At 38.3% G+C, this 12,253-nt stretch overlaps 1 protein-coding gene across 1 annotated transcript in view; it reads right to left on the bottom strand.

Moving 5' to 3' along the window:
• Nucleotides 1–11,998, bottom strand: part of LOC140748517 (protein Obscurin) — a 61,746-nt gene extending 49,748 nt beyond the window's left edge. The window contains exons 1-4 of the mRNA XM_073081334.1: nucleotides 11,994–11,998; nucleotides 10,847–10,978; nucleotides 5,107–5,277; nucleotides 4,713–4,878 (exon numbers count right to left, since the gene is read on the bottom strand). Of these exons, the coding sequence (XP_072937435.1) occupies nucleotides 4,713–4,878; nucleotides 5,107–5,277; nucleotides 10,847–10,978; nucleotides 11,994–11,998 (474 nt within the window). The remainder of the gene's footprint in view (nucleotides 1–4,712; nucleotides 4,879–5,106; nucleotides 5,278–10,846; nucleotides 10,979–11,993) is intronic.
• Nucleotides 11,999–12,253: the final 255 nt, after the last annotated feature.

The following is a 12,253-nucleotide window of genomic DNA, read 5'->3' as shown; positions in this document are numbered from 1 at the left end:
GGGGTGAGGGGTCACGAGAACACAATCACAGTCACACACTTCACTCGGACGAGTGGTCGAGGGTCGGTAACGCTGGAGCGTGCGAGGTGTTCGCGGCCGCGGCTTCCAAGCGACTGGTCCGCTCCTGGCCCTGCTCGGTCCACCGCTAAACATAGAACGGTCGCGTCGACGGTTTTTAGGATAACGCCATTTCTCCGGTGACGTCGTGTTATCGGCTGCGAAGCCCACGGCCGCCTTGGCAAGGTCGCCAAACAAACCTTGAGGTATCCTTGCTCAGGTCGGCGAGGCGAGCTGCGTTGACACTATTATGTTATTTAGAACGGCGAGTTCTGGTTCTAGTTTAATGACATATAATCTTCACAACTTTCGTCGGTTTGCCACGTGAATATTCTACAGCCAAATAATATCAACTTCTATAGAACTTGCGAACTCAAAAGTTACTATTAATTATTTATTTAAATTATTTATAGATAATATCTATTCTGTCATGCTTTTATACTAGATATATCTAAAAGTCCTAATAATTCTCAAATAGATAATTATGATAATAATCTGGTCTGAGGTAGTACGTGAAAACATTCCGGAGCGGTCAGCGCTCCACTATTATTATGCGGGTGATCTATACCATTGGACAATAATTTGCTAAAATGATCAAGATCTTACGTCAATGAAGTCAAATATAGACGACTTGCACCACGATCCAACGGAAATTAAGTGTAATAATAATTGAAACACAAAAATAGACGATAAATAAATAGAAAGCGCATAAAGTGTATTTCTGGATTTGACTCAGGTGGTTCGGAGACGAGGACCGCATATCATTATTTCTGTACCACGCTCGAATAGTTGACGGGACAGTCATTCAGATGATTCAAATATTTAAAGAATGCGCATGTAAAGGTTATATGGAAAAACTTTGTCAATCTCTACAAATAAATCGAAGATTCTGTCCGTAATGTATGTCTGTCAAATACTTTAACGGGTAGGATATACGAGTGGTTTATGTACCATATACAGTGCACGAAGACGCACCTGTCTTCGTGCACTGTATATGGTACATAAAATCATAAAATCTTTACACGGACGATATAACTAAAATTAATATGTGTCTAACTGTATTCATTTCTCAAATAAATAGCACATACATTGGCATACATTTCACTTACCTACCACTATTAAACAAATTCTGAAAATCCAGCTAGATCGTTATTAATTTTGAAACATCAGGTAATCATAATACAGTTTGCTTACGTAGCCTCAAAATACAGATATAAAACATGGCCAACTTCTGTGCAAACAGCTCCATTTGCTTCGGGAATTGCAAAATAACAATGAGTGTACTGTTTGGAGGCAAAAATAGATCTGCTATTAAACAGCTGTCGAAATTTATACATAGCAGGCGGGCTGACCCGAACGGCTTTGTTGGGATACTGTCTGTTTTGTTGTACCTATGTGTAGAGGATATATAATGTAATCTACGTTAAATTTTAGTACCAAAATTGATACTGAAACATTATTAAATACAAAAATGGATTACCAACGCTTCAGGAAATTTTCACTTTTGGGAAGGGTAGGACATTTTAGCTATGGGGAAGGAAGGGGAAGCAAAACAACTTCTTGAATCTTGAAAACGAAAAATTGGAAATATCCCTTGAAATTTCAATACTATAGCTTTGGGGATTCATAAGTGGTTTTGTAGAAGCGTTTGATGCTCCTTTGAGCTATAATGATAATACAGGCCAGCAAACAAAGCAAAAAAATATTATGTATTTTACGTCTGGGCATCTAAAGCACAGAAGATTATAAATAGGTTCTAGAATTAATTATGTTTGCTTGCTGGTTGTAGACATATAAAGATGAATCACCAATTTTTTCGGCAGTTTATAGCAAATACTACTTCGGGTTATATTTTAATAATTACGTAGGACAAGACGGCTGACATAATGTAAGTAATATTATGCCAAACTCTAAATTTCTCTTTAGACTGTTATGGCTTTCACTACAGTATCTTTAGTAACAAGTACGAAATTTGATAATTATTGTTAATAAAAATGTGACAAAATTGGAACTTTGTGAGGCATTTTTTAGATATTGGTTATTACTAAAGGGCGTAAGATGTTTACAATGCTTACGAAGACTTACATAAACATGGTACTACATAATGTAAACGACACAATCAGTAACTTCCACCAGCCCCATCTCTCGTCACACGCAAGTGTCAGGAAGGTCAGTCCGCAGACGGCAGAGTTACTAGGTCACCCGCCTGGAGCTCGCGAGCCAACTGTCTCCGCTGACACCAAGATATTCGCAATTTGCCTACTTCTACAGTACCAAACTGTGCCAAATTAGATTACACTGATTTATGTGAGAATGCAATGTTTGTGACATTTGACGAATGCAATCTTATGAAAAAACAGTTGTTTTGAAATTCTAACAAATGTTTTTACAATGTGACGATGTTTACGGTAGAAATAGATTGTTGTACGTTTCAAAAAAAATTAATGTTTTCTTGTTGTTTTTCAAAAATTGAAAATGTACAGCGTCGACATAACAATAACATTGAGGTAACACTGGCATACAATTAATTCCTAAATACAATACTTTATCTCGAAGGCCGTAATGAAGTTATTGAGGAGGTAACAAATTTCCAAAGTGAGACAAGGTTAGGTACTCATACATTTAATTTTTTATCGATTTCTACTAGGATGGCTTCATAAATTACGGATAAATAAATTGATAAAATTATATATGATGAAACTTATGAAGATAAAGTTATAGTTATGTGACTTCTATTGATTTTGACTTAAATAATATATCATCTTCAACTGGAAACAGCGCATTCGCTGAAATCTACTCATTACCTACGGAAAACAATATCTCTACTTTGTTGCCAAAAATAATAAAACATGGACAATGACTCACTACAGCTGACATCCGTGATTTGTTTTAGAAGAAAATATCTCTTTGTAGGTCATTAATTAAATACTCTCTTAAATCTTCACAATTCATAAAATATAAAATGTGGAAGATCGTGGAACTCTTTGTGATAGAGTATGGAACGACGAAGACAAGTAAAGATGCCAGAACTTACAAAGATAAATGTCAGAATCTTACAAATATGTTAACACAGTTAACATATTCCGTTAATCTTTTAAATTTTTATATTTAAGTTTGAAATTTTAGTCTGTATGGTATTATCAAACTTCAAAATAGATCAATCCAGAAGCTCCAGCTCCATATACGCCAAAAAGAGTCATATAAAATAAACTTTGAATAAAATATTTTGATTTAGGATCGATAGCAAACAATTTTTCGTGTGAATGAAAATATATCGATACGCCGTACACCGTAGATAAAAAACTATAGGTTTTACGAATTTTTCTGTCTTTCAAATCCTAGTTAAAATGTAACATTCTTAGAATATTTTTCAGTTCACGTCCTCATTACGTATCATGGTTAATGGATATGGTTATTAGGAATAAGGCGATCGTCCGCTACCGCCGATCAGATTGACAGCAATCATACGGGCCGGCGCGCGAACTATTCTCGTAGTTGGCTTCGTGCCTAGAGGAGCAGAGAACCCCGCTGGCGCCCGGGTTCCTATATCCGAAACGAAACCGAATCTAGGATATAACGATCTACTGTTTATAGACTTTTTGTGTTCCATTCAGAATTTTACAATGGTATCTAACAATAGGCCACAGAGTTAAATTTAGATCACATTATTTTGTTAACTATTGATTGTTATGAAATTTAAATCATAAGCAAAAAATGTGTAATTAAAGTTTAGCAATTGTTTTTGTCTTAAATTAAGGATCATGATGTTAAGAAAATCGGTGTACAATAATTATTTTCGTTTTACTAAAATATACAGATTAAGAACCTCTAACGCCATCTGTTAATGATCTATAAAATATATGACACAGATTCAAACCATGCTTACTAGCGACATCTTGAGAAATATTTATAAAGTGTAGACGCGTTTACTAGCGTCATCTACACAAACGTACAGGAACTGTGGCGAAGAATAGCACGTACGTCTAACAGCTAATCAAATGTCATATGCGTTCTGACTGTTTCTGATAGATGGCGCTATTCCATAGATGTATTAATGAATCGATTGAATGAATGTGTGACCGTTAATGCAATGATAATAACGATATTGTCGACTTGGAAGTATTTCCTGACGGCGGGGTCATTGGCAATCACGTGTAAGTTGACCATCGACGGATCGAAGCCTTAACAAGCCAGTCGTGTGGTTAGACCTGGGATAGTTCCTGAGGGCGGATTTATTGACGAGTAGATTTAAGTTGAATATCAATCGACGTCTGTAATCCCTACAAGGGAGGTATCAAGTCTTGTCTTGTCAAACCTGGTAGTACTTCCTGGCGATGAGGTCATCGAGGTGCCTAGTCCATTCTAGCCTGGAAATATTTTCTGATAGCTCGGTCGTTGACCTGCGAGAGAGATGCGTCGTCCTGTCTAACCTGGAAGTTTACCACGGCGGAGAAACTGAGCTGCAAGAGCCGCTAGTCCTGTCCAACCTAGAACTACTACTTCTACCAGACGCGCGGCTCGTCACGGCAGTAGGCCACGTGCTCGCAGTGCTGTCTGACCTGGAAGTAGTTCCTGACGACGGGGTCGTGCGCCAGCAGGTGCTGCGCGGCGGGCTCGTCGCGGCAGTAGGCCACGTGCTCGCAGTGCTGTCTGACCTGGAAGTAGTTCCTGACGACGGGGTCGTGCGCCAGCAGGTGCTGCGCGGCGGGCTCGTCGCGGCAGTAGGCCACGTGCTTGTCGAACTCCCGCTCCATACGCAGCAGGGCGCGGCCCAGCATGCGCGGCTCCCCAGCGTAGTACTTGATGCCCTCCAGCAGGCTCCTAGTTGACAACATCATTATAATTATAGTATTTGACCACACACACAGAAAGTATACATTTTCTAAATATTGCAAAAAATTATGTATAACTAAGATCATAGACCTCAGATCTGTAACCTCGTGGATACTTATTCTCGTTTTTGTAAATTGTTACCGACCTACAAATTTGAAAAAAACTGAAAATCCCTATAGTCTCTTACACAATTAATCATAGAAGCAATATACTAACGTATTATGAAACTCGCAGATCTGCCTGAAGTTTGAGAAGAGCAACTCGCGGTTGTCGAAGACCGGCTTGGGCGTGGTCGCCTTGTCCATGGGCCGCATGTACATGTTCACCACCTGCTGCATGTCGCGCCCGAACTCCTCCTCCGTCTCGATCAGCTCGCGGACCACCGCTCTGGTAACAAGATAATGCAGTATTTATGATATCAATCTTAACTTCAAGAAATTCGGGAACCACACGCAAATCCAGGGAGGCCCGCAGTGTGTATACTACACGAAACGTTTCAGCGTGTTCTTCACTCTATCATGACTTCGTGTTTGAGTTATTAATGAAAATGGAAGTGATTTTCTGTGACATAGAAATAAAACTTTAATTAACTTAATCTTATTTTACCTGCAGACAGATAAGACGAAATTTACTTTTTCAAGTTTCTTTTTGTTTATTAGTTTGTTTGTTTTAATTTAAAGATACACATATGGTCATCCACCAGAGTTTCTAAACGAAATAGAAGAAAGGATGATCCTATATAACCTTTATTACAATGAAGACTACGATCATACAAAGCGCTATTAAAATATCCAGGCTATTAAATATTCAGGTCGTTAAAAAAACAACTGCATTAGGTGTAGGTATTTTTAGAACTACTTTACCAAATATGCTACCTTAAATCACAGCTGTCGAGACTAAGTAGCCGCAGACAGAAGGCCGTATAAATCAAAGTCAAGTAAGACGTAATCGTGCAGCACTTTTCCGAAATCAGGGCAATTAAGATGAGTGGGATGCCACCCTTTCCGCGAGTTCATGACTCACGGAAATAAAAATATTACACTAAGGTAAAGAATAAACTATTTCGTCAAAAGTGTCTATGGAACTTGTAATTTTTATTTTTTTAAAGGTTTGATATTCTTCCGTGTTTGTATCAAATTTTATGATATCTAAGAGGCCATGAAATTTCTCAATATCCTATTTTTTCCTTTACAAAAGTGTTAGGGAGCCTAGTTTTGAATTTGAACATAGTCAATACTTTGCAATAGGTTGTAATTCAAAAATAAATATTTTATTTTCAGAACATAATGAACATAAGCATCTAGTATCGCTAGATACTCTCTGTGTATCAAATTGTACGGTAACTTCTGCACTACATAGTCAAAAAGTCAATAAATTTGTAAATTAATTTACAATACAAAATAAAAGTACAGAAGCATATGAAATTTTCAGTATATGAAATAAAATACTCAGGTACCTACCGGTATTGAAAACTCTGGTATTTTCATTACTCATATTTACAGCGCAATTATTTTCAAACCAGCTCCGCGATGGGCAGGTAACGAGACAAGTAACCGAGTAATTGGACAAGAAACTGATTTATGCCTTCCCGAGACAAGTTGCCTGACTTATTGCCCGGCAATTGGCGAGGTCCGGAGCTGGTGGGCAGCTGGCTGGGCGGTGCTGATAGATACCGACGTGATATATTCGCTTCAGCTCGACACAAAGGATGGAAATATCGCTTTTCATCACACACGTAATGCATGATTTAAAATATATTTTACTTTTGAAACATTGTGAGGTCTCATGTTTTGGACCTTGGCGAAGGACTGGATAAGAAGCCCAAGACTCTTTCGCATTTGATGGTTCGAAGATCTAAGACTCTCAGGAATTGATTTTATTACTAATTGTATTGGCGAAGGAAAATTACGTTTGGAAACCTAGACTTTTGTGAGTTCTTAAAAAAGGTTTGTGAACATGAAATCTATCAACAATCTATCGTACTATTCCAGCGCAGTGGACTATGACCTAAAACTTTCTCTAAAACTAGAGCCGTGTCCAGCAGTGTGACAGTAATGGGTTTGATGACAATGACAAAGTATAATATTATAAATTTTGATCTCATGACGGGAACTACATCATTAATCTGACAGTCTAATGTTTTGTACTACCCTCATGTAAATTCTAATTACTTCAACATTAAATGAAATTAATCATTGTCTATTTGCTTCTCTATTTACGGAACTTGACAAATTGGGTATTATGATATATGTGCGACAGTATTATGACAAAATTCTAGTATTAAGTACCACAGTTTTACTGCATTATCTTGGCAGGTAAACCGCATGTTTGTTTATTATCACTATTTCATGATATTTCAGGTGTTTTATCTTTCACAGATGTGAATTATGACAATAAGGTTCATAAACTCATACCTGAAGCATGGCCATAATAAGATATTCCGATGTAAAGAGAGCAATAAAATAGAACTAAAAATAATAAGCAGGAAATATAATAAAACCTTTAAGCCTGCGGAGGGACATAGGTTCCCTCTGTGTGTTCTACCGGCTTTACAATGGTGTGTGTTCTGAGGAACTGTTCGATCTGGTGCCTACATCACCCTTCCTTCATCGCACCACCCGCCGAAGGATGAGGTTCCATCCACATCAGCTTGACCCGTGGCGGTCCTCCACGGTTCGGTTTGCACGGTCATTTTTACCGCGTACGTGCAAAATGTGGAATGAACTTCCTCCTGAGGTATTCCCTCAGGACTATGACATGGGGCTCTTCAAGAGGGGTGTAAAAAGAGCTCTCCTTCAAAGCCGGCGATGCATTGGCGACTCCTCTGGTGTTGCAAATGTCCACAGGCGATGGTGACTGCTTTCCATCAGGTAGCCCGTCTGCCTTATCGTTAGGTTAAATATAAAAAAAAAAAAACCTGCAAAAAGGGGCAGAATCGAATTACGTATTATGTGTTTTTCTGACGATTAAAAACCTATATTTACCTCTGCTTGGCTGAATACTGACAACGTATCAAAAGGAGAGGGTTCCGGGTTCAATCCTACATTAGTCAGGTATCTAAATTATTGATTTTAATTAATGTAGGCTGAAAATCAAGCCTTGGAGCTAACCTGAAACCGTTATTATAAAAATTATCGTTTCATATGAGGGGATATTAAAAAACTCCCTCATATAATAAGGAACATTGCTTCCTTACAAAGTAACAAGTACTCGTAGCATAAAGTCCCCTGTCAACTGATTGCTGAAATAAACCAGTACTAAAAGAAAGGCTATATAAACCTCAATAAAAAGCTTCCAGAGATCAGTAAATCGCATGTTAGTGACCCAATTCATTCCTGGCAATGGCACGCTTCCTGGTGATTAAGGGCATCTGATGTGACCACACCTGACAGTGCATCTGCTCTGCCGCTGACGGCTTCATATCCTCGACCTGGATAAAATCGATTTTGTTTTGGCGTTCCGTCAGATCTTTAGTGTATATAAAACCAAATTAACTGGTAACTATAAAGCGTAGTAGTAAAACTAACCGAGGAGGTACTGCACCTAATTTTGCCCGTGATAATCTTAAGTGGTGGAAAATAATTATTTTCTCACGTTTAGAAGAATAATTTCATTCAATAATTTTCGCCCGGTAGTCGAAATTTTGGGGGATTCTTATCAAACAAAATAATTAAAAGAAACTAAATCGGTTTATAATCAATAGAGAAGCATGTTATGTTATGTAAGAATCTGTTACATTATTGGTGATATATTTTGAAGTTAAAATGTTTGTAGGGAACCCAACATTTGATTTGAAAACTTTCATCAAAGTATCTTGATTTGCGCAAGATCCTAAAAGAAAATCTTGATGTCCATAGTAACATTCTGGTGAAGACTTTATCGTGCGACGGCGTTGAAAACTGACGTAAATAAACTCAGAATAAAAAACATACACTTAGCCTCTAGAAAATATAAGTGTATCAAATTTTGCTGAACTTCCAAGGGTGTACGAAACATTCATTCTAATTCAAAACATGCTGATTTCAAATAATCTCGGATGAGTCAGTAAATTTTTGATTGTATATTAAACTATCCTTAATACGCCATCTCATAAAAGATTCAGTCTCGTCGTGGTCTTTTTAGAGTGGAAGGCGTTTAGGTCATAGTTGGCGCTGGCTAAGTACAAATTAATAGACTTCACTCATCTTTGACAACTTTTTAAGGAACTCTCAGGCGTGTATCATCACGATATTTTCCTTCACCTTTATCGCAAATAATAATTAATTTCTTTCTTTCAAAGGCTGTCAGCCTCGTGACTTTTACAAAATCTGTCGTAGCGCTCAAAGTTATATAAGTGCAAGTTGTGCTTTAATGTAATGTCCTGCAAGACTTTGTGTTCCTTCCTTGTCTTTATTTTTTTGTCCGAGTTAACAAATTAAAAACTTCCACAGAGACTTTTATATCCTTTCCAGCTGTGTACTGCCTTATAACGATCGATATTTTTGTGTCAAGAAAATATCGGATGGGCGATTGCGCCAAATGCATTTAATTTTGTTTATGTTACGTGAGCATCAACGCGGTAGAAGTCGGGTGACTCGTAAAAGGAAAATGTTTCAGTTATTTTAATAATGTGCAAGTGTTTTTTTTTATAATATTGACTTTTGTATTAATAAGTAGCACAGTTGGAGTCTACGTGGTGGTAAGTGGCCACTGCTCGTAATGGAAAGTCGCAAATTGGCATCTATAAACTGGCGTCTTGGATTACAAAAGAGGTAAAAGCAGGTTGTATTACCATCTTAAGATTAAGTACGGTACACCCTTCAAATGGAATTTTCTTATAGCAGAGCTCTAAATACAACTTAAATATTAGGGTTCGATTATTTTGAACAGACTACAAATATTTTAGAGTACTTTTAAATATTTAAGAAATGTTTACACCGGCTCTATTATCCGTCAATTGCATCCGGCTGAATATTTCAAATTTCCAATACACACCTTTATGCGTCATCCATCAAACCACGCTGGCTTCAGTTCAACGTTTGGCAACACGTGCATATCTGCGTTGGTCAGCCCGACCACCGCAGCTCGTAAGTGCCCATTTTATAACCGTTAGCAGTTTCCCGCCATTAAATTTGCGTTAGGTTTTAGGGATTTGGAAAGACGTGTTTAAGTTTTATGGCGATGCTAATGGGTCTATTTTCTGAGATACCTTGAGCCAATCGTTGATACTTGTAACTCTTGGCAAGTGGCAATGAAATAACAATTTATCTTAAAAGCGATACCAAAACAGGTAAAGGTTTTCCTGTGTTGCAATACAAATAGGACAGGGGAATGCCGACCTTGAAGGGCTCCGAGGTTTAAACTAGGAACGACTCATGAAATACTTCCATGGAGAGTTACAGTTTGCTCTAGACGGTTCCACTGTGAGATAGAAGGAACACTTAGATATGAAAACGTCCAGTTGCAACAAGACTATTGATGATCTATCCAAAAGGAATCTGACGACCTACACTGCTCATTAAGTCGTAATGCGTCATCGTATCATGAAACTATTGCCTGTATCATCACAATATCAACATATAGACGGAAAATTTCAGGTGTGGAATCTTGATGCAAATTTTCCGCATCATCAGAAGGTTATTAGTTCGATTTAAGTTGTAAAGTCCGCGCCAAACTTCTAGTCCGCTCTGAATATAGAAACTAGTCTCTTCGCAACAGCAAATTGTAGACAACCGGGACGAAGACAGCGCAGGAGCCCCCAGCACCCTCCCCTGCCCGCTCTTGCCAACAGGTACATAGCTGCGTTAGTGTGCCGTTACTGTTGCTACGGAGTATATGGTTGTAGTTGTGTTCGACCGCTTTGACTTTCTGACTACCCCTTCGCGCAACAGCTTCAGAGAGGACTAGAAGTTTGGCGCGGACTATACTAACTTAATCTAACCTAAACATACAAATGACTGGTGTTATAAATACGTACTGTCTCCTCGCCGCCAGGGCGGTCTGGTCTCGCTCCGGCGCCTGCTTCTCCTGCAGCACGTACGCGGGCACCAGGCCTTGCCGCGTGCGCAGCTCGCCGCCCTGCACGTCCTCCACCACACGTATCAGCCATCTGGAATGTCAAAGGATTCTGTTAGGACTATAGGGAACGAAGTTTATCTTACCACGTATGAGTAGGTATTATAATGCTTAAAGTAGCTATGCATTTTGATCCAATTCAGGTAACATTTCAGTTCCGTTTGTAGATTTTGTGCATAGGTGGCATGGGTGGCAGAGACCACTAAACTCATGATCTGATTTTAGGCTTTATTGTAAAATAATGTTCATATCCCGTTGCCGGGCCACAGGTAAATTCTCAGAAAGGAAAAATTCTCAGTAACAATATTTTTAGTCCTAGGGCTAAGTCATAGTCCACCGCGATTGAAAAGTACGAATTAGTAGACTTCACAGACTTCAAACACCTTTGAACTTCTATTTTTAAAGAACTTTCAGGCATGTCAGTTCCCTCACCATATTTTCCTTCACTGTTATAGCAAGTAATAATTTGTTTATAATAGATTGAATGCTTTATGCATTTCACGTCTCATATAAAACACGTCTGTGGGCCGGTGAACCTGGGAGCGATGACCTCATTGTTTTTTTTGGTAGACAAGTAATAGTAAGTTCATAAATTAGTCTTTTATCTTTCCGTGTTTCATGAGCGTAATCTTTGTTATATTTAGTTCATCTAAGCAAAGAAGTGAACTCGAATGGAACGCATGTAGGTGGACGACTGGACGTAGACGAGGATAACTGTGTTCTAATTCGAATATATTATTAAATATTAGAAGAAAATGCTTAAAATGCAACCTTTTATATCCGGTTTAATTTTTTTTATTAATAATTATTGTGAATAGTATAAATTGCACAATTTTATATAGACATTACATTTCATCCACAAATATCCACAGCCAAAAAATTACAAGCCCTCAGCTTTAAACGAAGAATGAACATTTCACTAGCAAAATAGTCTTCCAAATTTTTTTTTTTTTTAATAAGATCGAAATAGAAATCGAGCTAGTCCTTCTGATGTTGATCACGGCCCATACAGCATAGCATACTTTTGAAGCCGATCACAGATGTGTTACCTCATATGCGAGTAAGCCGGCACACCACCAACACCATGTCACCGAAGCGCAAGCACAGCTTAGCATCGGACATAGATGTGGCGGCAATATTTCAAAGGCCATTCCCATTGCAAGTTACATGCAACATGTTGTTTAAATAACTTTAGTAACCGTCTAAATGCGTTTGCACCGTTGTAACGTGTACGCAGGCGCGTGTAACGGATTATTTCTGCTCTGTTGATATTGTACGTGTTGAAAGACCTATAGGTTTCCGTTGCTAT

Source organism: Epargyreus clarus, unplaced genomic scaffold (genome assembly GCF_041222505.1).
Source record: "Epargyreus clarus isolate Ecla_fem2 unplaced genomic scaffold, WU_Ecla_fem_2.2 ptg000003l, whole genome shotgun sequence".
In the NCBI taxonomy this organism is placed as follows: Eukaryota; Metazoa; Arthropoda; class Insecta; order Lepidoptera; family Hesperiidae; genus Epargyreus; species Epargyreus clarus.
The sequence above is the reverse complement of the archived record's forward strand: the minus strand, read 5'-3'. Positions and strand labels throughout refer to the sequence as shown.